The 27,332-nt window shown below is 37.7% G+C and overlaps 1 protein-coding gene across 1 annotated transcript in view; it reads right to left on the minus strand.

Moving 5' to 3' along the window:
• Positions 1-3,359: 3,359 nt before the first annotated feature.
• nup37 (nucleoporin 37) overlaps positions 3,360-27,332 on the minus strand; it is an 80,828-nt gene continuing 56,855 nt past the window's right edge. The window contains exons 6-10 of the mRNA XM_039761711.1: positions 9,850-9,940; positions 8,736-8,917; positions 7,571-7,621; positions 6,822-6,915; positions 3,360-3,546 (exon numbers count right to left, since the gene is read on the minus strand). Of these exons, the coding sequence (XP_039617645.1) occupies positions 3,433-3,546; positions 6,822-6,915; positions 7,571-7,621; positions 8,736-8,917; positions 9,850-9,940 (532 nt within the window). The 3' untranslated portion in view covers positions 3,360-3,432. The remainder of the gene's footprint in view (positions 3,547-6,821; positions 6,916-7,570; positions 7,622-8,735; positions 8,918-9,849; positions 9,941-27,332) is intronic.

Raw genomic sequence — 27,332 nt, forward strand, 5'->3', positions numbered from 1 at the left:
CGCAATTCAGATTGAGTTGATGCGCACTACATCAAGCCCGCGTGCTATTGTGGTTTTGCCTGTGTGCCTCAATAAGTAACCCTCCACCTCGCTCTTACTTTTTTACCGTTCATCGAATGATTACACTGAGTATGGCTTTACCAAAACAATCATTGATGGCGAATAAAGTATCCATTATTCATAAAGCTTCAATTGGTGATCTGTCTTTCTGCGTTAACCGCATATTTTTCATAAGTCTCAAACCAAGGGGATGCGAGGGTAAAATGAATCGGGAAGCTGATATATATGTATGTGTGTGTATATATGTGTATGTATATATATATTGAAAATAGTCTGACTGTGAAATAATGCAAAGAGTACGCGACACGTGTTTCGCCCTAATTTTGGGGTCATCAGGCGTACATACTCAGTGCACCCCCTCTCGGGAATTGAACCTCGGACGTTGGCACTAGAGGTGAAGCCTCTTCCATTGCGCCACAGCGTGTGGTTTGTCATTTGAGATTATGTAGATCGGGGTATATATATATATATATATATATATATACACACACACACACACACTTGCACTTCGCAGCGGAGAAGTAGTGTGTTAAAGAAGTTATGAAAAAGAAAAGGGAACATTTTAAAAATAACGTAACATGATTGTCAATATACAGTAATTGTTTTGTGAGTGTTATGAGTTGCTGTCATCAAGGATTTGATTATCATTATTTCTTTCAATCAGGTTCGTATTTGTAGGATGTGTTGTGTTCAAGTTACATTCCGTGTTTGTCAATCGTTGTAAAAATAACAGGTTTCATTCATCGATTCGTTTCTTACTGCATCAATAAACAGCTCGTCTTCCTCTTTCTCTCGCAGTTTCGCTGAGTTTGTGCCAAACACCACCCTGACCATCTCATCTTCGTCTGCATAAGCACAGTCCTTCACCCGTGAATATTTAGTGGCAGTGTTTCTATTGGATTGCCGCCGACGGACGGCCTTATATGGGCAGGCACTAAATTACGTGGGAGGCGTAACTCCACCTCCCACGGCCATCGAGCAGGTCTATTATAGTATATGGACGAAAAAAAAGGTTCCAGTTATTACCATTATGCGTAGAATTTCGAAATGAAACCTGTCCAACCTTTGTAAGTAAGCTGTAAGGAATGAGCCTGCCAAATTTCAGCTTTCTACCTACACGGGAAGTTGGAGAATTAGTGATGAGTGAGTGAGTGAGTGAGTGAGTCAGTGAGGGCTTTGCCTTTTATTAGTATAGATATACATATATACATATATATATATATATATACACACACACACATATATATGTGTGTGTGTTTGTATATATATATGTGTGTGTATATATACTGCTCAAAAGAATTAAAGGAACACTTTTTAATCAGAGTATAGCATAAAGTCAATGAAACTTATGGGATATTAATCTGGTCAGTTAAGTAGCAGAGGGGGTTGTTAATCAGTTTCAGCTGCTGTGGTGTTAATGAAATTAACAACAGATGCACTAGAGGGGCAACAATGAGATGACACCCAAAACAGGAATGGTTTAACAGGCGGAGGCCACTGACATTTTTCCCTCCTCATCTTTTCTGACTGTTTCTTCACTAGTTTTGCATTTGGCTACAGTCAGTGTCACTACTGGTAGCATGAGGCGATACCTGGACCCTACAGAGGTTGCACAGGTAGTCCAGCTTCTTCAGGATGGCACATCAATATGTGTCATTGCCAGAAGGTTTGCTGCGTCTCCCTGCACAGTCTCAAGGGCATGGAGGAGATTCTAGGAGACAAGCAGTTACTCTAGGAGAGCTGGAGAGGGCCATAGAAGGTCCATAACCCATCAGCAGGACCAGTATCTGCTCCTTTGGGCAAGAAGGAACAGGATGAGCACTGCTAGAGCCCTACAAAATGACCTCCAGCAGGCCACTGGTGTGAATGTCTCTGACCAAACAACCAGAAAGACTTCATGAGGGTGACCCAAGGGCCCCATGTCCTCTAATGGGCCCTGAGCTCACTGCCCAGCAGCATGCAGCTCGATTGGCATTCGCCATAGAATACCAGAATTGGCAGATGCACCACTGGTGCCCTGTGCTTTTTACAGATGAGAGCAGGTTAACCCTGAGCACGTGACATAAGTGAAAGGGTCTGGAAAAGCCATGGAGAACATTATGCTGCCTGTAACATCATTCAGCATGAGCAGTTTTGGTGGTGGGTTAATGATTGTCTGGGGAGGCATATCCATAGAGGGTCACACAGACCACTACAGGCTTGACAAAGGCACCTTGGCTGCCATTAGGTATCAGGATGAAATCCTTGGACCCATTGTCAGACCCTATGCTGGTAGAGTGGCTCCTGGTGCACGACAATTCCTGGCCTCATGTGGTGAGAGTATGCAGGCAGTTCCTGGAGGATGAAGGAATTGATACCATTGACTGGCCACCACACTTTCCTGACCTAAATCCAATAGAACACCTCTGGGACATTATGTTTTGGTCCATCCAATGCCACCAGGTTGCACCTCAGACTGTCCAGGTGCTCAGTGATGCCCTGGTCCAGATCTGGGAGGAGATCCCCCACAACACCATCTGTCATCTCTTTAGAAGCATGCACCGATGTTGTCAGGCATGTATACAAGAACACAGGGGCCATACAAAGTGCTGTGTACAATTTTGAGTTGCTGCAATTAAATTTTGGCAAAATGGACAAGCCTGCCACATAATTTTTTCACTCTGATTTTTGGGGTGTCTTTGAATTCAGGGCTCTGTAGGTTGATCATTTTCATTTCCATCAAACGATGTGGCATCCTTTCGTTCCTAACACATTACCCAATCTATATCAGTATAGATATCCAGGAGGATTTCTTTTTCCCATTGAGATCTGATGTGTTTTCAAAGTGTTCCTTTAATTTTTTTGAGCAGTTTATATATATATATATATATATATATATATATATATATATATATATATATATATGTGTGTGTGTGTATATAGTCACGCACGCGCGAGTAGGGGACCACGGACGGACCTTAATATGTTCGGGAAGACATACGCCAGCAGGAAATGTTTTGTTTCTTACAGAAGAAAAGACGCACCACCGCCATGAGCCTCCCTCCTACAACTTCCCGCAGTACGCTACTTCTGCCCTTCCACTGTCCACTACTCATGACGTCATCAATCCCATCTTCCACCACGGCTCCTACCCAGCATTTCTCTACTTCCGGTCCCTCCTACATAAATGTCCGCCGATGCCATCTTTGGCCGTACAGGTCTTTCTATTAATAAAATGACAGTCATAAATAATAAAATTGCATCTGAATTTTTACTCTGCCTCTTTTTTCAATAAGGATGATAAAAATGAAAACACCAGGAATAGTAGAAAACATTTTATTTGAATGAAATACATATCTCTTTACAAAAGTGTTAGCAAAATGTAAGCCTTTTTTACATTTCCGTTATCCAAAAAAAAAGCTTGCGATCTCCACCAATTACACAAAGAGGAAGAGTCCTATGCCAGCTCAGTCCAGCTCCTACTGAAGCATACCCAATCATAACTGGCTGTAAAAAAAAACAAAAGGATGAATAGCTGTGAACTTTCATGTTTAATGTTTAAAAGCATTCATATCTTCATATATTATATACAATTATCATAACAGAATTTTCTGTATGCTTCTGTAAAATGGTAAACAAGTTATACAGAAACTAAGATAACAAATATCACAACTTCCTATCTTGCTTGAAAGAATTCCCCAGTCTCCATTTACAATGACAACTGATAGCATTAAAAAGTGCAAATTTATATAGTTGTATTTCCCAAAGGAATATTCCACCCAAAAGTGATATTTTTTGTTACTTATCTGGTGTTATTTGTAGTAATGGCCAAGGAAAAAGAGATAACAGAGATAAAGTTCTTGACACAATAAACTTCCAGGGGGGACCAACACTGAATAGACACCAAAATCTTAATTTATTCATGTCAAAAAATCAACGACAGCTATCCAGTGGTATGTTCACAAAGTCCTGAATACATGTATTTAAGGTAAAATGTTGTTAAATAAAATAACTTCCTCTCAAATGGCTGAGAAGCAAACTCAGATGAGGATGATCTTTTGAATTGTAAACCCACCTCTCCCTCGCTTACTGGTCAGGAGTCTTACCAAGCAAGAGCTCATTCATTGGCTATCAATAATACTTCACATTATACCATTGTAAGCATATGACTGGACATCTGATCTACGGATCTACTTGAACTGTAAAAGTGCACACTTCAAAGTTATACTAAGTAGGATTTACAACTCAAGCATAGTATCGATTTCTTATGCAAATGCATGGTTTTCAACAGAGTCAAATCTGTGACTCAAGGTCTTCATATTCTGCATCTCTAGCATTTTGTAACTTTTCTAGGACTTTCCCAACTTTAGAAGACATTTCCCTAGTACTTCAAGTCTTATTGCACATCAGCAAAACTATCTGCATGCACTGTCACAGAGGCTTCTGTGTAACAATGCACAAGATTCATAAAGATTAGTTGTCACATATGCAATATATTTCCTGTCTTTTATGCACAGCTGTGAGATGTACGGTAATACAAGTGACCAATTATAGAGAACTATATATAATTGAAAAGGTCTAAAACACAGCTATCCAAACATAATGATTTTGCAGTTGATGTGGCATGACGTAAGTGAGATCTTTGATAAAAGCAGATTCACCCAGCTGTGATGTGCAGCTGACCTTGTCATACAGTATATGTCTATTTTTTGAATATATGAATTTTTTAATTTCTTGACAGGCAGATCCCCAGGTGGTTTGAGTGGGTGGCCACACCTCATCATCCCTCATTCTCAACACAGGGTCTCCACAGAACTGCATTCTGAGTCCACTGCTGTACTCACTCTACACATATGACTTCACATCTGCACATGACTCTAACATCATTGTCAGGTTTGTTGATAATGCTGCTGTGGTAAGGTCTGACTTCTAACAACAATGAGCAAGTTTACCTGGATGAAGTAGAGAGTCTGTCATACTCTTGTTAGGAAAACAGCCTATTCCTGAATGTCAGAAGAACAAAGGAGCTGATTGTGGAATTTGGGTGAAAATAGCTGAGGCACTACCACAACCTCAGCATTAACACTAGAATTATCGAAGCCTACGAAAAAACTTGTAATCCCAGCCACCCTTAAATCCCTTTGCACCTCTCCGTCAGCATCTTTTGTGTTGTAAAGGTGTCGAACAGCACAAGCAACATGCAGCCTGCTATATCACAAAAAACAAAAACAACATTGCTCAAGTGACAACAAGATACCAAGAAGAAACAATTCACCTGCGTTTGGGTGTCTGCTTTTATCCCTTAAGCGCTAACTTTTACAAGTACCATAAATTTACATAGGCTGCTACAGACTCCAATCAAAAGTATGTTTTTATTATATTAATAATAACAACAACAACAGCTCACTACTGAAAGTGCTAAATGCATGGTGGACGAGGGAATCGAACCAAGAAACATCTTCACTGCAAAGCAGTAGCTCTACCTCTGCAGCATCTGAGCGGATCTGTGAGATGGGCGCGTTTTCACTATGAAACACACACGCAGTCAAACATAGACCTATACAATTCCCTACAACTCATTGCCAGATAAAAAACATCCACACAGACTTGAGTGGTGAGAATTTTGCTGTGTGGTGAATGGAGGATGGGTGAGTGCATTCCGTGTGCTTCTAATTGACACATTTGCAAAACAAAAGTGTTTATCAATGAGCAATTGGCACGGTGATAAGGAGATGGGATGTGGTTCGGGACAACGAAAAAACTCGTAGGCGTCAGGGATTCTAGTATTAACACTAGAATTACGAAAGCCTACAAAAAAACTTGTAAACCCGGCCCACCTTAAATCTGTTCACACCTCTCTGTCAGCGTCTTTTGTCTTGTAAATGTGTCGATAAGCAAAAGCAGCCTGTTATTCCATCTTCCCACTGCCACAGAAATGACAAAAATTACTCTCAGCTCAAGCCTTGTTTATCATGGAGTGAGGTAATACCTAGAGCCGTATAAGCTAAAAAAAATATATCGTTATTTGGAACATTTCATGTGTGTTCCATGTCTACAAAGATCTATGTAAGTGTAGGATGGCTGGAAATGCAGGAAATGTTGAACACATACCTAAAAGACAAACTTTTTTCATGTTTTAGTACTAACGACAAAATTTTGACCTGCTGTATAATGTGTGAAGACTGAAGTCCAAATATCAAATAAGCACTTTCACAAAAGGTTCAAATATAACAGAACAAGTGCGCTTTTATTCAAGACTATAACCGAAGAAAAATAAAAAAAATCGGGTTAGTGTGGTTCGTTGTTGCAACTTCTTTGGTAGTACAGCATAATAAAGTACGTAAAGTGGTGTTTCAGCATAAATATGAGCTCTCCAAATATCCACTCCCTCATGCTACAAAAGCAAACATGAAATAAGCCATTTTGTGTTACACTTAAGGAATTCATGCCTTATAACCTAATATCATTAAAATATTTATCTTACACTTTATTTCAGGTCAGTTCCATAAATACAGGTGGCTCAACAGCAGGGTAGCAACACTGAGGGGACCAGCAGTGTCAGTGTAACACACATTCTAAGGTGCAGAAACATTATATTCAACACTGTTTTGGCCTGTGATGGTATTAAGACTGGTGAACAATCATTTTGCCTGACATTAACCTGCTTGGTGTGGAATAAGTCATATTTTGGTATGGTTATATGGTTTACAATAATAGTGCATTCATTGCTTCCATTGCATTACAATACAATTGAATTACTATAACAGTTAGGTTAGGCTTACCTGAGGATGGCCCAAATGATGTACCAAAAGCTGGCTCTTAAGTTTTCCTGGATATCCAGTGGTAGCAAACAGATTTTCATTGGCTTTAGACCATCTTAAAAGTAAAAGAATATACATGCTGCACTTGTTTGCATCAAATAAACCTTCTCCATAGCTGCTATAGCCTCTCACTGACTCATTCTTCTTTCTCAACTAAAACTTCTGATTTCTTCTTATAGGTTAATGTTTCACCCATTAGGAACATTAAATGTATTGCCTCTTAATTTTAAGTTTAACTCTTCCTATTTGGGACCTAGACATTTATATTCTTCCTTCTTTAAACTGGGGTTAAAATAATCTTAAATATGATACAAGGGAAAAAATGATTTACATACAAAAAAAAAAAAAAAATTACAAAGAAAGCTAGAAATAACTAGTCCCATGCTGATGATGTGGTTCACCTTCTCAAAAAATGTATGATTAACCCAACATGTGTGGCTATCACCATATACCAACCTTCCCACAAAGTGAATGAGATATAGTATCCTGGTGTGTAGTCTCACTTAACATTCAATAAAATGAGGTGGAATGCCTTCTAAGCATGACAGCACCTATAAAATATCTACTACAACTAATATGCTCCTATATAAATTACTACACAAACTGACTAAAAGCATAAAAGGAATGAAGCTACAAGAATGTCCGTGTAATTCTATATAAAAATACAGTTTAAAAATCACTCATGCAACTTTTTTAATAGATTAGATTACCTGAAAGATCTAGCACAATCCACATGAGCAGGTCTTTTTTCTTGTGGGTAACTGTAATAAAAATAATTAAAAAGATAATCATAATCATTTGTTAGCCTGCATCCTGTGTGACTGTTAAAACACACAAACAGTATGAAAGTACGAAGCACTCCAGAACTACAAACATCTAAAACTGCAAAGAAGTGTTACAGTTCCTTCAGATTCACTTTAAAGAATTGTATTTTAATAGCCAAACTTGACAGAAGAAACCAAGAATGCCCTGAATAGGAAAAATCTTTCCAGTAACCTTGAAATATTATGCTAGTTTACCTCTAATTCTTTTGACATATGTGATTTCGGAAAAATTAATAAGATGAATGTTTAGTTTGTTCTGGCATTCTGTGTTCAAGGACATTTCATAACTGCCATCTTTAATCGTGTCTTATAGACAGGGTGCAAACATTTTTAAAACTTTTGCTTTTCAGTTGCATTAAACCAATCCATTTTTTAATCAGCTATGGAATAACTGAAATAGCTATGAAATGAATACAATGTAAAAGCGTTTCAGCTACTGTTCATTTATTTTAGTGGGTAAAGCATCAACATTCAGTCACAAGAAGCCACCTATCTAGACTGGACATCAAATTTTATAAACGCATTCACCTTAATAAAAAGATAAGTGTCTGTGTGCGTCCGTCCAGATGCTAGGTCTCTGTCATTCTGAATGATAGTGCATCACCGACAGTTTTTGTAATAAAATGCAAAGCATTTGCCATTCCAATAGATGTTGTATCACAAAACACTGCTTTTATGAATCCAAAACCAAATTGCACATAACAGAAACATACGCATGCACAGTGTACTGCAAATTTTACGCTGAGATACACATTGATTGCTGAGATTTCAATCTATCTTAGATGCGTAGCACAGCTGCTACGGAATAAATAAATAAGTACAAAAGTAAATAAGAAACAGCTCTATTACTTGTAACAAATTCATAAAACATTTTTGTAAGTCTCAGTACAATGACTATTTCAAAAGCTCCTTAACAAGTAACCTATATGTTTTTTTTTTTGTATTATGTATTATGCCACTTTGCCTGACAGTTAAATCCATTTGTTTTTAGATAACTATATTTATGTTTTCCTACTTTATAGAATTATACATATAATACAATTTAATAAACCTGGATCTTGTGATGTCCCAGATTACCCAATCATTCCCAGCAACTGCTCCAACTTTAATTGTGTTGCCAAAACACCAGTCAGCTGACATTAGTGGAGTCTGCCCACAATCCAAAGAAAGAATTGCTTGTTGAGTAAGTAGGTCATAAAATCGCACCAATCCATTTTTTTCTGCCACCATCAGCTATGGACAATAGAGAAAAAAAAAACTTACAAAATATGATATACTGTATGTTAATTAGTTTTAACTATCCATTTCAACTCTCATACTCTCATGAACATTAAACAGATGACAGATTAATTTAAACAGTAATTGAAATGTATTTAGAATTATCATACAGGCTGTTAAAAAAAACAACAACAACAAATATATGAAGTCAATCACCTCCGCTGATGTGTTTCTCTTAAAAGCAGATTCCTGAAATACCATTAGATGTACAATTTGTTATGACATCCATTGATTTGACATCTATTGACATACTTGATTTATATGATGTAGGTCACTAGGACAATGAAAGTCTCTGAAGGAAGAATACAGCCTAAGAACCTTTTAGGTCCTTTCAGTAACTATAATATCCAACATCATCTAATAAGTGTATGGAAAACATATGGTATAACATGACAGCTTTAAAAAGAATAATCAGATTAATTTGTTTGTTTTAATAATAGACTAATAGGTAGTGAAAGCAGTCTTGAATTACTTCGGCCATTGTGCAAGTTATGTACTGTACATCATACAGATACTGCCCTTTTTTTAAAATGGTGTACTCTTGTAGCATAATAAAATAACAAAGGTTATGTCCACACATTATGGCCAGTTTGTTAATTTTTATTTTACTTTTTATTATAGCATGTATAAAATGAAAACAAAGTTTGCACTAAATTCTTTAATTTGCTTCTTGAAGCTATTTTTCCATCATACAAGGGTGTCTGCTTTGAGTGCTACTCATGATGAAATGTAAAAGTAATTCAAATGAAGAAATAAAATCTTGCAAAGTAGAAGTACTGAATGGTTAATCTTAGAGCTCTTCAGAAACATTTACATTTTAGTCTATATTCTAGTTAAAGAAATATCTAATCATATACTTTTGACAGAGGGAAAAAACTTAATCTGACCTTGAATGCATCTTCTGGATGCCAACAGACACTCATTCCAGGAGAGCGCAGTAAAAATGAGGTTTCCTGCTTTCCATCTAAATCCCAGATTCTAAAAAGAATATGAAAGCATTACATTTCATAAAAACAGTCTGACTTTTTGACAACACAGAAGAGGCATAATAAAACCTCAACATACCCTAGTAACACAGTGGTGGTTCTTAAACAATGAGATTTAAACTATCAATACCTTCTATGAAACTAGATATAACAAGTTACATAGCGGTTCTAAAATGTCTATATATCATGTTGTGTTGTTTTTTTAAATATTGTCTACATCATAATGCTTATGTCAAAAATCTACAGTCTTAAGAAACATTATAGTCCCTTACACTTTTCTGTCTACATTTTAAATTTTTGTTCCTCTTTTGTTACAGAATGGTGTAATATTGTATGCACAAACCTGGAAACCCTTTTTTCTGTAGTTGTGAAAAGAAAAAGTAGGCAGTGATCAACAGATATAACAGTCATGCTCTGGACAATGTTTTCAAAAAGGATTTTTAAGAACCTGAAGTTTTAAAAAACAAAAAGCATGTTATCTTTAAACAGTAGATAATGTCATGCTGATTCCCTCATTGTATTCAAGAAGCAATTAGAAACCCATATGTTCTGTGAATATCTGTCTAATTGATTGGAAAAAAACTTTGCTTTGCAATATTTTATATTGTTGGTTAATTTGTTGTTAAGTTTAATTGCTTTATCAAATGTAACCTATGATTGTAAATGTATTAGTTATTACATCTTTTCATTTGTGGCAATCAACTTTTTGTTACCTGCCCTACTACACTTGCTGAACAAACATGCCCTAGCCTAATGTTACTCGATTATGTTTACCTCTTTTGTAAGTCTCTTTGGATAAAAGCCTCTGCCAAGCAATAATATAATAGCATAAATGTAAATGATACAAGTTAAAGAGCACAGTTCAAAAATTTTGTGCACAGAGATGAACACTAGAGTGCGCCACTGAATCAATAAATGTAAGATAACATCCAAAAAATTGTTGTTACTGAAAAACAACATTGCAAATTGGTATTAGCAGTAATTTACAATAATAAGTAAACATTACTCTATTTAGTGAAATTGCATTGCCTTATTAGGCAGATCAATTATTTTTACTTAATTATCTTGAAACAAACAAAATATTGGAGGAAAATTTTAAATACTGGAGGTTATGGTTTTGCACAAAATTCAAATAACAAAACAAACAAAAACAATTAAAAATCAACAAGTATTTTTTTTAAGTATTTATGATGCATGGAAAAATATTCTGAGTTAGCATTATTTTCTTTGCTGAAATATCTTATTTAGTTAAACTTGTACTTAAATCATCATTATTATTTAATAATAGTGTAAAATTTAAATGAACAGAAGCTATATTGTTAAGTTGAAATAAGGTGATTAATTAAGCACTAAACATTTAAAATAGTTTTGAAACCTTAAATGAACCCTCTATTCCAGTGCAAATAATATTATTTAAACACATGGGCTGGAAGTCTAGTTTCCCATTATCTTACATTATTCATATGAAAACGCATTGATTTCAGAAAGGATAACAGGTTTAATTTGTGTAATGTGGACTAACTTTCATCATCTGCTCACTAATGATTACTGCAGACAAACCAGTAGTGATTTTAATACTTTTGAGTTTACAACTTACAATGCAGAAAAATTCATAATGTTGCTTAAGAATGCAACCAAAGACATAATACAATGTTTAACAGAGATACATAAGTTGCATGTGTAAAAGTAAAACGTGAGACCATACTGACAATTTAACTGGGCATTTAAAGTTTGAGTATCTCAGACTAAAACCCACTCTTCCAACATGTACATACAGCATTTTTTAAAAAGGTGCCCTAACTAAATATTGTGAGTGATATATACCTGTTAGTCCTATAAAACATGGACTGTCTATTTCTGATTTCATTATTATACAAATGAAAAGAAATCAATGTTTAGACAGCCTGTCATGTAGAAGAACATCTGTAAAGCAAGAGTTTTTCAGCAGTAAAAATTACTTGATATAAAAGTAATATTGCTCTTATGGAAGAGCAACATACTGTACATGCTAAAACTCAAATATTGTACTATCCATGCATTTACCTTTATTAGGTACTTCATGTGCAATTATTGTCTTTAATAGGCAGAATGGGATACACAGTGCTGTGAAAAAGTCCGTCCCTCTCCTAATTTTCTCTATTGCCAGTTTTGAACAGTGAATGTTTTAGGTCTTCAAACAAAATTAAATGTTAGATGAAAAGCACCAGAGTGAACAAACAACACATATTCTTTTAACTTACTGCATTTAATTTATCTGGTGAACAAAGTTATAAGACATTAACTGGCATCTTGTGAAAAAGATCTTGCCCCTAATCAGTTATCCCTTTAATTGGGTCAAACTACTAAACACTGGCAGAATTGATCATAGCCAGACCTGCTAAATGAAAATGACCTTTTTGATATTTAATATCAAAGTTAAGATGCTAGTACAAATATTTAACAAGCATATATAACACACTGTAAGTAAATACCTAAAGATATTAGGGAAAAAGAGCCTTGAAGAAACCAATAATGCCACTTTAAGGCACTGGAACCCCAATGAACCAAACTGACAACCAGAATCTCCAAATGGAAAACACTAAAATTACTACAATCCATTAAATTATTTATGTGTTGCTGTATCGGTAGCAAAAACAAAAGTATGTTTTTATTTATTTATTATTGCATTGTTCACTGTTACACATCAGTACTACTGTACTTTACGGTTTCTGATATGGATGTAAATAACACTGGATCACAACAAGTAATAGTCTTGTCTCCTTTTCTCTTCACCCTATTCACCTCAGACTAGGGCTGGGTATCAACACTAATGTCCTGATTCGATTCCAATTCACAGTGTCCTAATTCAAGATTGATTTTATCTTAACTGAGTTAGCATGCACTGATATATCTGAAGTGGTGTTTTTTTTTTTTAGAAATTACTTAACCATGCAAGGTGGAGGTTTTGAATCGCATAAATACCAGAAGTGACTCCACTCTGTTGGGCCCTTGAGCAAGGCCCTTAAACTGCAATTGCTCTGTCCTGGGTATGATGTTAACCTGCAAGCAGGTCCCCCAACTTGTAAAGGAAAATTTGATAGGATTGGCACTCCAGCCACTGTGAAAAAACCTCCCACTGTTCCATTCCATTAGAACTAGTGTGGTGCTGAGGTGCCTACTGTTGTACAGCAGCACTCGGGTCCTATTTTGGGATCCTGAGGTGTTTCATCATGTGGTGGGTTCGGCAACATGCTGCATAAGTGCATGCTCCTAACATCTCTCTCTGTCTCTAACCATGCATACAGAGCACTAATATAACGTGACAAATTTCAGCAGCACTTTATTTGAATGGTGTTGACATAGTGAATTCATAACATATGTGTAAGCATGGAATAACATTTAAGAAGAAATACTTGATTAGTACTGAACAGTTAACATAAGTATTTAGAATATGTGGAAAATATCATATTTAAAAAAAATTACAGTATTGCACTCATTCAAAATTCACCATAATTTAACTAAAATATTGAGAGTGCTTTTGCAAGCGGACACGGCCGATCTTCAGAAACTCCTTCTTAAACAGTATTTCAATGAGAAACAAACACACTCCTACACCTCCTATTTGCGGGATCAGCTGCTGGCTTGCTGCATGACGTGCTCCTCATGTGGGGCTTAAAACATTTAAAAGACTGTGCTGCAGCCGTCCTATGGTCTCACTTTCTTGTCCTCTCTTCTCCCAGACTCCCTCTGCCCTGGTTGCTGCTTCCGAGCTGCTGTACCCCACCTCTGGTAGTACTTGTCAAGCTTTGGTCACAAAGTTGCACAAGAGAGTACAGTAGGATTTCCAAGGAGTAAAAATTTCATTGCTGTTCTTGCAGATACAAACACAAGTCACACAAGGAAGACTTTGTGTTCTTTTGAAAAGGAGAAGGTGCCAAGGTGTCAAGTTTGACAGCTGTTCCTTGTGTTTATATCTTCCAGAACAGCAATAAAGTTTCTACTCCTTGGAAATCCTACTGTACTCTCCTATGCAACTTTGTGACCCAAGCTTGACAATAAGTATCACCACACATTATCAGGGCTTCTTGGTTTAATACAATGCAATGGCATCTACTTTATAAAACATCTATTTCATCTTGAGAATAATATTATTATAAAACAATCAAATATTGCTTCTTAAATAAATGTTATTAAATAAGCTATTAATGTGTTATGAATCTCCAAGTAGACACCCTTCAACTAAACTGTTAGCCAAATGTATTCCCCTATTGGACACTTAAAATAATCTTGAATTACTCAAAATTATAGATACAGTGGGTTACACATCTTCAGTTGCTCACTTGTAGCATTGATGTTAATCAGTCTTGAAAATGTGTCCTCATGGTCCTCAGACAAAAAGTAAGCATTTTAAAACAATGATCTACAGCTGATGCTTGTTGACAGTGGCACTGAATGAATGGAACGTAAAAGAAATAAAAACACTGATAATGTTGCTATTATGGAGGTACTTCAAGTCAGCTACTTTGCACACATGCTGACTTTTGTATCGTAGACTGCTCTAAAAATTCCAACAACTGCCCACTTGCTTTGCTGGGTGAGGCGTGTTGTAAACCTTTTCCACTGTACCAGTGCAGCTAGGTAGCCACGTGCTTACAAAGGAACGTTTATTGGACTTGGCAAAACACAAACTTGCGATTGATGCAGACACGAAATCGGAAAAACATAAATGCTAGGAAGGTTTTTGGAACAGCAGTGAGTCATCTCAGCAGCTCTGTATGTAGGAAGTGAGGTTGCTCTCTGGGGTGACTAGCTTGCAATTGGCCCAGTCATTTTTAAACATGCAATTGTCAAATAGAAACCTGCTTGCTGCCTTGGATGTTCAGCTGTCCACACATCTGATTTAAGTGTCAAAGACACTGATTTCAGGTAAAGAGGACACACCATTTAATGCGAGATAGTAAAGTTTATTTTCTGTTGAAAGCCTTAACAGGCACATTAGCGACATCTACTAGATTGGACACCCAAAAACGAAGATATGCAAAAAATCTACATATAGTAACTGAGCAAGATAGAGATTCACAAGATCGATCTTGAGACTTTAAGAATCGATATTGAATCATTTAAACGAAAAATAGCGATTAATCAAAAAAATCTATATTTTTGTGTCTGGTAATTACTAAGGGAGTTGATGTAGAGGTGGTCCACTCCTACAAGTACTTGGGGGTGTACATTAATGATAGGTTGGACTGGTCTTGGGACACAGAGGAACTTAGTAAGAAAGAAAAAGAGACGGCTTTCCTTTAATGTGGGTAGCAACATCCTTCACATCTTCTATAACTCTGTGATGGCCAATACAGTTTTCTATACTGTGGTGTGCTGGGCTGCTAACATTACTTCAAGAGAGGTGGACAGAATCAACAAGCTAATTATAAGGGCACGCTCAGTTATAAGACACACTCTGGACCCCTGGAGGTAACAGCGAAGGAGAAAATTAAAATAAAACTGAGTTCCATTATGAACAATGCTGCACATCCTCTCTCTGACACCCTAACACTGAGTACTTTCAGTCAACAAATTATTCGGCAGAGGTATGTTAAGAAATGCTACAGGGGCACCTTTATACCAACAACAGTACACATGCATAAAATAAAATTACAAACTAGAAAGATATAAAAATTAATTACCCAGATATCCAAGATGAACAAAGAATATGCAAACTCAAATAATTTTATGCAATATAAAAAGATATCTATTACAAACAGAATTCAATCTTCTGACTCCAAGAGAAACAGAACAATTAATCTTAAACTTGTCCCATTTTAATATGAGGAAAAGGTTAAAAAGATTTTAGCTCAGCAAATACATACAAAGCAAATGCAAAATATAATTACAGAGATTTAACCACAAAAATGATACAAAATTTGGCAAATTTAAGGTAATACCTAATATATTTAAGGAATATTATCTATTCTCTATCAAATCTCTATACAAAGAATGTAATAATGTAAAAGCCCATATTAACACGTTTTTTGTGAATTTAGAACTGCTGCAGCTTGATGCAACTGCTTAATAAAGAACTGGACAAACCAATGAGGAAGTTCAAAATTCAAGATACAATAATTCTTTACAAACCAGAAGTGCCTTAGGTCCAGATTATTACTTGGAGAAAGTTTGTTAAATTAGCCGTAGCTGTGCTTGAGAATGTTAGGAAAGAATGTTCTACGAGGGGTGTTCCATAATTTATCGACCTGAATGTGAAAGAAAGTAGCAAGCATGTTAAAACAGATTTTGGGCATGTTGTGATATGTCTCAAGGCTACTCATGCACAGTTGTGAGTCTAGCATTACAAGAGAAAGGATATCAGGAGAATCCTCTTGCGAATCAAGTAAGAAAATGCTAGATTTGGAGCAATGTTCAGTGATTAAATTTCTCACAAAAGAAGGGAAAAAGCCAAAGGAGATCCATAAACGCATGACTGCAGTTTATGGTGAATCCGCCATATCATCCTACAAAGTAAAATTCTGGAGCAAGTAGTTAAGTGGGGCAGAGAGTCTACTGAAGATGACCCTCACGCTGAACAGCCAAAGAAATGTGTAAGAAAGTCAAGGATTTAATTTTGTCAGACAGACGAATTAAGGTTTCCTGAATAGCTGAAGAAATGGGCATCTCGGCAGTGAAGTTTAGAAAATGATTCATGAAACGTTGGATATGTCAAAAGTCGGTACGAGATGGGTTCCAAGAATGGCGACGCCATGTCAGAAGGCTACGAGGCTCCAGTGCTGTCAAGAGAACTTGGAGATGCTCCGTGAAGACCAAGTGAATTTTTTTTCATCGCTTGATGACTGGAGATGAAACTTGGGTCTATTACAGAGTTCCTGAAACCAAAATGGAGCCAATGCAGTGGAAGCTCAAGTCATCACCCACCTCAAAAAAAATTTTAAGACAGAAAAATCTGCAGGCAAAGTCATGACAACTGTCTTTAGGATATTGAAAGCTTTTGCTTCTGGAGTTCATGCCACATAAGGCAAACATAACCGGGGAGAGATATGCCAACACAATGATTGCTTTGTGGGAGTCAATCAAGAAGAAAAGGCAATGAAAACTGACAGCAGGCGTGCTGCTTCCTCATGACAATGCACTGGTTCACATGTCATGTCAATCATATGTTCCCATTTGAAAATGTGGGTCCGGCAGCTGAACCATCCCCCATACAGCCCTGACCTGGCTCCCTCAGGTTATTTCCTGTTCCAAGTTTTGAAGAAATCTCTCCGTGGACAGTGTTTTTCAAGTGATGAAGACATCAAGATAGATATGACGTCCTGGTGTGAAGGTCAAACAGAATATTTTTTTCAAAATGGTTAAAGTCATTGCAGGAAAAGTGGATGAAGTATATGAAGCTATCAGAGGACTATATTGAAAAATAAAACTATTTTTTTGAAAACTGTTTTCTTTCCTACCGAGGTAGATAAGCTATTGAATGCTCGTAACCCAAATTTTACTTTAGGCATCAGTTATTGTTTTTCCATTTGAGAATAAAGACCTTCAAGAATATGCTTCTTTTAGATTAACCACAATTCTGAATAATTGTAATAATATTGGCAAAGGTTTAAAAGGATGTGTGATATTGGTAAGTTGCATCTATGTGCAAATGTGAATGGTTCAGTCAATTTCCTTGTTAGTGCTAAGAGTTTCATGATTGCAACAAAAAACAGAAAAAGACATGAAAGGAGAGATCAGAGGTTAAAATGTTTTTATATGACACACTGTAATAATCCCCAAGGGGAAATTGTCTTTTGCATGACCTTTTGGGTGGTCAAAGTGCAGGGTCAGCCACTGTACAGAACCCCTGGAGCAATTTTCAGGTTAAGGGCTTTGCTCAAGGGCCCAGAAGAGAAGGATCCCTTCTGACACTAATAGGATTTGAACCAGCAACCTTCCACAAACCAGTGTAGATCTTTAGCCTCACAGACACCACATGCAAAATGCAAGTGAAACAAGGCAAAAGTCAGGAGAGTGGCGCAGTAGAGAGGAAGCAGGGAGCTGGAAAAGTGAGTCTCATGGAATAGTGTGCAGACAACGCTCAAAGGGCATGAAGAGGGTCACTCCATCAGAGGGTCTTTAGCTAGCTGGAGTGACCCATTGCTCAAGAGAGATTCCAAGTAAGCTAAAGGAGTAAAGTGGGAGTCAGAGGAGTAAGGCTCAGCGTGGTGCCCTGCCAGGAACCTGGGATGGCAGCAGGTACCTGAGAGCCTAGATAAAGTGTTAGCTGTGCCTGTCAGAAGGACATATCCTCTGGTTGAGGATACCGTTCAGGGTAAGTAGAGGAGACATCAGTTTTTAGAAAGAAGTGCTGAGGCTCAATATTTTAAAGAGATGTTTGGATTACTGCCTTGACTTTAACCTTGTTTTTATGGCCACAGGGGATGCACAAACCAGTGTGTTTCTTTGTGCTGGTCCCAAGCCCAGATAAGTGGAGAGGGTTACATCAGGAAGGGCATCCGGAGTAAAATTTTGCCAAATCAATATGTGGACAACAATACAAATTTCCATAGCGGATCGGTCGAGCCCCGGGTTAACAATGACCGCAATCTGTACTGTTAGCCAACAGAGTGATGGCGGAAATTGGGCTACTGTTGGCCGAAGAAGAAGGAGAAGAAGAGGGGAGAGACGTGTCCAGAGGCAGGAGGAGAGAAGAAAAGTAAAGAGAGTGGAACTGAGGGTAGAAACTTTGAATGTTGGCAGTATGACTGGTAAGGGGAGAGAGTTAGCAGATATGATGTAGAGAAGGAAGGTTGATATATTGTGCGTGCATGAGACTAAATGGAAGGGAAGTAAGGCCAGGTGGATCGGAGGTGGACTGAAATTGTTCTATCACGGTGTGGATGGGAGGAGAAATGGGGTAGGAGTTATTCTGAAGGAACAGTATGTCGAGAGTGTTTTGGAGGTGAAAAGAGTGTCAGGCAGAATAATGATTATGAAGCTGGAAATTGGAGGTGTGATGAAGAATGTTGTTAGTGCATATGCACCGTAAGTTGGGTGTGCAATGACTGAGAAAGAAGATTTTTGGAGAGAGTTGGATGAAGTGATGAACAGTGTACCCAAGTAACAGAAAGTGGTGATTGGAGCAGATTTCAATGTGCATGTTGATTAAGGGAACAGTGGAGACGAGGAGGTGATGGGCAGGTATGGTGTCAAGGAGAGGAATGAAGAAGGTCAGAGGACAGTGGAATTTGCCAAAAGGATGGACATGGCAAAGAGGGAGGAACAAAGGGTTACGTGCAAGAGTGGAGGAGGATGCACATAGTTAGATTACATTCTATGCAGAAGAGTTGATCTGAAGGAGATTGAAGACTGCAAAGTGGCGGCAGGGGAAAGTGTAGTTAAGCAGCACAGGATGGTGGTCTGTAGGATGACGTTGGAGATCAAGAAAAGGAAGAGAGTGAGGGCAGAGCCAAGGATCAAATGGTGGAAGTTGAAAAAGGAAGACTTAGGGAGGAGGTGAGACAGGCACTGGGTGGCAGTGAAGTGTTGCCAGACAGCTGGGAAACTACAGCAAATGTGGTAAGGGTGACAGCAAAAAGGATGCTTGGCATGACATTTGGAAAGAGGAAGGACGACAAGGAAACCTGGTGGTGGAATAAGAAAATACAGGAGAGTATACAGAGGAAGAGGATGGCAAAGAAGAAGTGGGATAGTCAGAGAGATGCAGAAAGTAGACAAGAGTACAAGGAGATAAGGCGCAAGGTAAAGAGAGAGGTGGCGAAGGCTAAAGAAAAGGCGTATGATGAGTTGTATGAGAGGTTGGACACTAAGGAGGGAGAAAAGGAACTGTACCGATTGGCTAAACAGAGGGACCGAGCTGGGTAAGATGTGCAGCAGGTTAGGGTGATAAAGGATAAAGATGGAAACATACTGACAAGCGAGGAGTGTGTGTTGAGCAGATGGAAAGAATACTCTAAGAGGCTGATAAATGAAGAGAACGAGAGAGAGAGAAGAGGTTGGGTGATGTGGAGATAGTGAATCAGGAAGTGCAACGAATTAGCAAGGAGGAAGTAAGGAGAGTTATGAAGAGGATGAAAAACGGAAAGGCTTTTGGTCCAGATGACATACCTATGGAAGCATGGAGGTGTTTAGGAGAGATGGCAGTGGAGTTTTTAACCAGATTGTTTAATGGAAAATTGGAAAGTGAGTGTATGCCTGAGGAGTGGAGAAGTAGTATGCTGGTGCCAATATTTAAGAATAAGGGGGATATGCAGGACTGCAGTAACTATAGGGAAATAAAATTGATGAACCACAGCATGAAGTTATGGGAAAGAGTAGTAGAAGCTACGTTAAGAAGTGAGGTGATGATTAGTGAGCAGCAGTATGGTCCCATGCCAAGAAAGAGCACCACAGATGCAATGTGTGCTCTGAGGATGTTGATGGAGAAGTTTAGAGAAGGCCAGAAGGAGTTGCATTGCATCATTTGGACCTGGAGAAAGCATATGAAATGGTGCCTCGAGAGGAACTTTGGTATTGTATGAGGAAGTCAGGAGTGGCAGATAAGTACGTAAGAGTTGTATAATATATGTACTAGGGAAGTGTGACAGTGTGAGGTCTGCAGTAGGAGTGACGTTTGCATTCAAGTTGGAGGTGGGATTACATCAGGGATTGGCTCTGAACTCTTTCTTAGTTGCAATGGTGATGGACAGGTTGACAGACGAGATTAGACAAAGTCCCCGTGGACTACAACAGATTGCCATCACAAACATTAACACAGTTATCGTTTTTTCGTGTCTACGGTTTCTATAGAAGGGTGACAATGAGTTAAATTCCAATGGATGTTTTTCAAATGTTGACGAGCAATAAGCAAAAGGTATCATTGAAAACCACAGAAAACAAAAACAGCAAAAAAAAAAACAGTACGAGGAAAGTTAGAAGAAAGAACATTTTTTTACAATGTTTCTGTTTGGGGATCATTGTGCAAATGTGCACAACTGAGCTGCGACCACAGAACTAACTGCTCTGTGGATAATTCAATCAAGCATTTCAAGGTCACTTCGTTGTAATGAAAGTATCTGCTGCTGAATGTACTTCGTAGTAACAGGATTTCTATAGACTCATGTCATATGGGGAAACTGTCAGAAACATAAAAATACTTTGTTGTAATACTCTCTCATCTCTCTGTGCCGCTGCAAAGCCCCGCCCGCCTAGCGTTCTGAAAAGTGTCCTCAGTGAAGGGGGCAGCCTTTTTGCTGGGGCTGACCCCTGCATTAGAGGGTCAGCTTAAGTTGGGCAGTTGGGAGACAAAGTCAGAGAGGCGAGATTGCATTAGTTTGGACATGTGCCGAGGAGAGATGCTGGGTATACTGGGAGAAGGATGCTAAGGATAGAGCTGCCAGGGAAGAGGAAAAGAGGAAGGCTTAAGCAAAGGTTTATGGATGTGGTGAGAGAGAGGACATGCAGGTGATGGGTGTAACAGAGCAAGATGCAGAGGACAGAAAGATATGGAAAAAGATGATCCGCTGTGGCAACCCCTAACAGGAGCAGCCGAAAGAAGAAGAAGAAGACGGATTTTACCGTCCATAGAAACTTGTTTTTACTGGATTATTTAATTATTTATTGACTAAGTAGAGTACTGCACTTTGTTTTTTTTGTGGAACATTTAGAGTAATAAAGACACAAAGTGCTTTTTACCACCTTTTGTGTCCAAAAGTTAAAGTTCAAGCTCTGCCAGTGATATGGAGCCCACCCAGATCTTGGCATGATTGAACTGCAAAGACTGAAAACAGAAGGTGACATTGTACAAACCTTAGGCCATGGGCCAGCAACCTTTTTAAAGCAAAGAACCATTTTATCCTAAATGTTTGGACCAATCTTTACAAAGAGTCACAATGGGTAGAGAAGGGGGTTTGAGATAAGATTTTTTAACGCAATATGGGTATATATGCATTTAACACAAAAATAAAACTTCAAGTACTTATAGAAAATAAAAACAATTTAATAAGACTTCTGATACTGCAGTTCCTCAGAGTTTATTCATGTTCGGTGAGTTGTTGGAACTCTTCCATTTTAAACATGATTCTAAGCTTACATCGTTAAGGTGACTTCTTAGCTTGCGTTTGATATCATTCATGTTGGAAAACGTTTGCTCACAAGAATAGGTGGACCAAAAAATCATCAGAATTTCAAACACTACTATTTTGAGTTGACAATAATAATCTTGAAGGCTGTTCCACGTTTTGAAAATCAGTTGGCCCTCCTTTCGATAGTCGGAAAGTTCCATCCATTTGTAATTCATAGCTACAGTCGCCTTTTCTCTTTCCAGGTTTTCTAGTTCCACTTGTAAAGATATATATTTTGAAGACCACACATCTTTGCTTTTCAAGTCTGTTAGTTGTAGTTCAAACTGAGCTATGTCAACTGTTGGAAACACTGACAAATGTATTTGATTGGCATTTGCCACAAGTGGTTTTGTCAAGATCGAAAGAATGGACTTGAAATCTTTGAAGGAAGCAGTAAATGAATCATGTATTTTTGTAATAGTTGTCAGAAAGAACTTCCTATCAATGACACTTCCAGTAATTTCCAGATGGTTTTTAAAGTTTTGAAAAGAAACAGATTTCCACTTTTCAAGTCAAGCAGTTTTGTCTGAAGAGGGTAACAAGGCCTTTATTTTTACCTGTCACTACTGGGTAGATACCAAATTATTGATGTAAATTTCCCTAACAGTTGAAAATTCCAAAATTGCTGCAGAGATACCTTCACCTCGAGTTTGTCCTTTAAGAGGCATCAAAGCTAGTAATTCTTCGTGAATACCTTTATTGGAAACATATCATCCCAGAAGTCTACTTTGTGCAATTTCCTTCACGTCAAGACTCGTCACATGCCAAAGAAAACACAGATGCCGATTTTATATCATTAATCTGTTGATCTTTCACATTCTTATCCATTTTTATGATTCTGTCATGAACAGTATTTTGCGGATAGTGGAGTGTCTTTAATGTTTTAATATCTCCTTTATTTTTGAAGTCAGAGTAGAGATGTTCAGCCAAATTTAAAAAGCACATTTTTATACATATTCTCCATCTGTAAAAGGATTTCCATGCTTTATAATCTAACAAAAAACAGCAAAACTTGCTGATTGTTGCATATTTTGCTTTAATTCTGTCACCACTTTTTTCCTTTCTTCTCCAAATTATCTATCTTTCAAATGTATCACACTTTGTTAAAAACTGACATTTGAAATTAGATATTTTTGCTATTAAATAACTTTTCATTGCAAATTGGACATATAAGAAGACCCACAGAATTTTCGTTTTAAATCACTTGGATACGTAACAGCACAAAGGTGACTAATATTACAACATTGCTCAGTTTTGTAGTGATAGTCTTCATCCTGTTTCCCCACCAAATCTTGAGTAAAGTTCGCTCAGCTCAGCAGTCCTTCACTCTCCACTTCACTACTTTAACCATGCTGAGCAAGCAGTGCATAATGTACTCACCACTCCAAATTCAGTTGGCTATAATATGTAAATTATGAGAAATTATAATGTTTACAAAGACCTGGGAAAGCATGGTGATGATTAACCACAAAAAGTATATGAAAGAATTAGAAATCCCAAACATTGATGTGTACATCCAATCACAGGTACTGAAGAAAACTCTGGAGAACATATGATTTGACCGAAGATGTAATCTTGTCCAACAGAATGACTTTGAGGAATGCAAAAGTGATGCAGTACCGACTACCTGATTCACATATAGTTAAAGAAATATCTAAATGAAAAATAATAATATTAACCCATAAATAAAATATTTTTAGAAAAGTATTATCATATATGTTAAGATATGAAAATGTGAATGCATCCATCAAGACGCAGATTGCCGACCCCTGCCTTAGGCAATGGAATTGGATTGTTTATAACATATTCTTCATCATTCTGTGTCAAACACTATGTAATTCATCTTAAAAACTGCACATCAAACAGATCCTTGCAGATAAAAATGATCTAAAATATAACAAGGATCGAACCCTCCTTCTTCTTTTGGCTACTCCCATTAGGGGTTGCCACAGCGGATCATCCTCTTCCATATTTTTCTGTCCTCTGTATCTTGTTCTGTTACACACATCACCTGCATGTCCTCTCTCACCACATTCATAAACCTCCTCTTAGGCCTTCTTCTTTTCCTCTTACTTGGTTAGCATCCTTCACCCAATATACTCAGCATCTCTCCTCTGCACATGTCCAATAAGTAATATCTTATATGATTAGAATAATATTGTGATAATCTACAAAAAACTGTTAGCTTGTAGACTAATGCTTTTTTTTTTTTTTACCAAAAATTGGAAATAAATCAAATTTTTCTTTGAATTGGACTATGCTGAATTTGGCAAAGAATTGTTTAATATATTGTAGTGTAAGTCTACAGGAGCCAGCCACCTTTTATTTTCAGCTGCTATTGGTACATTCAATATGAGAAAGTATAACATAATGGGAGTTTGGTTAATAATTTGCTCTGTACTAGGGATACGCAAATCAGGTTCTTTTAGGGCCAATACCATACACTGATTTAATGGTACTAGAAATGGCTGATTCTGGCTCAAATTTTTCTTTCGCATTTATTTTTTTAACACTAAGTTCCTGCATAATCAGTCATGTTGAAACCCTGTGATCTATATTAAAATAGTATTTTTTATAATTAAAGTGCAAAACATAGGTATTACCTTTTAATTTTTTAATCAGTAAAATTAATTTCTGTAGGCTTTTGTACATGTATTGCTCAGTGATCATAAACAATACTAAAATAAATAAAACCTCCGTAAAACATACATTTCTAAACTAATAAAACATGTACACTTATTATTATTATTGACCTTTTAATCTAAAGGGAGATATGAGGCAAATTAAACAAGGAATAAAATTAAAAGCAGGAATAATAATATGATTAAGAAACATCAAGTCAACACCTGCCTGGTCCAAAAAACACTCCTTTAAACTAATGTTATCCAAGCTTTGTCCTTGAGTACCCATGTGCTCACCAACTTCTAGTTCAATGCATTAATAATGGGCTAAATCCCAAATGAAAGTAGCTTGTTAAATTTAAACTTTTTTTGTTTCTACATTTAATGCGCACATACAAAAAATCCTCAACGGAGACTGCTTTACATATTCTTTGTGTTTTATTCAAAGGAACATATTGGCCTTTCTAAGTTTACTTAATATTTTACTTAATTCTGTCTTTCACACTGTTGGTTTATAAAGTAAGCAAAATGATGTAAATTAACACATGCACCACAGTTCCACTCCCTCATAGATCCAGAATCCTGGATTTAAATTGCACCCAGTCAATTGACATTTATAAATTGTCCCAGCAATGGACTTATGCCATCTCTTGAATCATTTATTTGCTTTGCGCCATTGGTTTCATGATAAACTCCTATAAGAAAATGTGACACTGGCAGACAACCTCAGGGCTCATTTAATTGTAATTACACTCCTAACCAAGGGTTGTTTCTGTCACATAATGCCTCCCTAAGCATGGACTGTTACAGTTTACTAAGCTGGCCTTATTACTTTTGCCACCCTTAAAACCAACTCCTCCACCAGTTTCAGAAAGTCAAGTTTTGGCTCTATTTTAAGAAGATGAAGTTTCTTATTTTCTTTTTGAAAATCTATATATATAATTCACTAAGGTAAGACACCCATGGAAAGCACACCTGAAGGGGCGTAGATTCACTAAGCCGCCGACAAGTGAGACACCTATGGCGCACGCAGGGAGGAGCCATGCCCACCAACTCCAAGACCATTGGATACGACAACTCACAGAGCCACGCCCACCAACTCGGACGCGACGACACAGAAAAACCGGCATCATTTATATTCGTCTGTCATAGAGGTCACATGCAGCTCCAACCCACGTTGACTGTTAATAGAGGCATGTTTTTCGTGGAGGTGAATCGCCATGTGCAGCGTGTAAAACTGTTTGCGAGGGGTATCCCATGGGATCCTTAAAACATTCCTTTACAACTAAGGTTAAAACACAATGAAGTGAGCAGTCTTTAAAAAACGAGTTTTCGGTTACGACGCACGACCGCGTGCACCATAGCAAACTGTTTTACACGCTACATACAGCAATTCGCATCCGCAACAAACATGCGTCTTCTTAGATGCTCCTGCACTTTGTACACACCCCCCTCCCACCTCGCTGCTACCGTGGTTGGGTGTCTTGGTGGATTATATATACAGTAGAAAGGCAGCCAAAACCGCACAGAGCAATGAAAAGTCTACGTGAGTCACAGCTGCATCTGGACTGTACAAAGACGACAACGACTCGAGTGACGAGTTGGAGGTGGGCACATGAGCAGGGAGTGTATAATGAACGAGAAATCAGCAGACTAGCATGACAGAGGGAGCGAGTGGACGTCCTTCTCCTCTCCTCCCGTTCCACCCTCCGCGCCCGAGCGCCGCATGGATGATTGTGTGTTTGTTCGTTCCGTGCATTGTTACAATGTTGCTTTTCTTGCTGATTTATTACATTACCGATTTTTCAAATGTTAATTTTCTCCCTGTGCTTAAAAATTATTAAAAAACCGGCCTGATTATGCGGCGTATGTTACGCCGCAGGTTGGCTATATTAATATATAATTCACTAAGGCAAGACAACCATGGAAATCGCGCTGGAAGGGGCATGGACTCACTGAGCCGCCGACAAGAAAGACACGTTTGGTGCACGCAGAAGGAGCCACGCCCACCAACTCCTTGACTGTTCATAGAGGCATGTTTCTCGCGGAGGTGAATTGCCATATGCAGCGTGTTAAATGGTTTGCGAGGGGTATTCCATGGGATCCTCAAAACAATCCTTTACAACTGAGGTTAAAATACAATGAAGTAAGCAGTCTTTAAAAACCGTGTTTTCGTTTACGACGCACGACCGCGTGCACCATAGCAAACTGTTTTACTGTGTTGGTTCGTTCCGTGCATTGTTATAATGTTGCTTTTCTTGCTGATTTATTACATTACCGATTTTTCAAATGTTAATTTTCTCCCTGTGCTTAAAAATCATTAAAAAAAACGTCCTGATTATGCGGCGTATGGTATGCCGCGGGTTGGCTAGTCTTCTGTAATATACTAGGATCACTTTGGTGCCCCAAATCTTTATATGATCTGTTTGCATTTAGACTCTTGCATTAAGGACAACTATGATGCTGAAATGGACTATGTAGGTTTAAGAATGTTACATTCATTCTGAAAGCAGAACTCATATCTCTTGTCTGTTAATTTTTATTTGTTGGACGCAAATAATGTATACACAATAACAAATAAAACGTGACAAAACCACCTCAGAGCAAATCGAATACTATTAAAAGAAATGGCCTATTATTTATTTTTTTTCTGTGCTCTGATGGCCCCATACCTCCCTGA

This window comes from Polypterus senegalus, chromosome 8, assembly GCF_016835505.1.
Source record: "Polypterus senegalus isolate Bchr_013 chromosome 8, ASM1683550v1, whole genome shotgun sequence".
NCBI lineage: Eukaryota > Metazoa > Chordata > Cladistia > Polypteriformes > Polypteridae > Polypterus > Polypterus senegalus.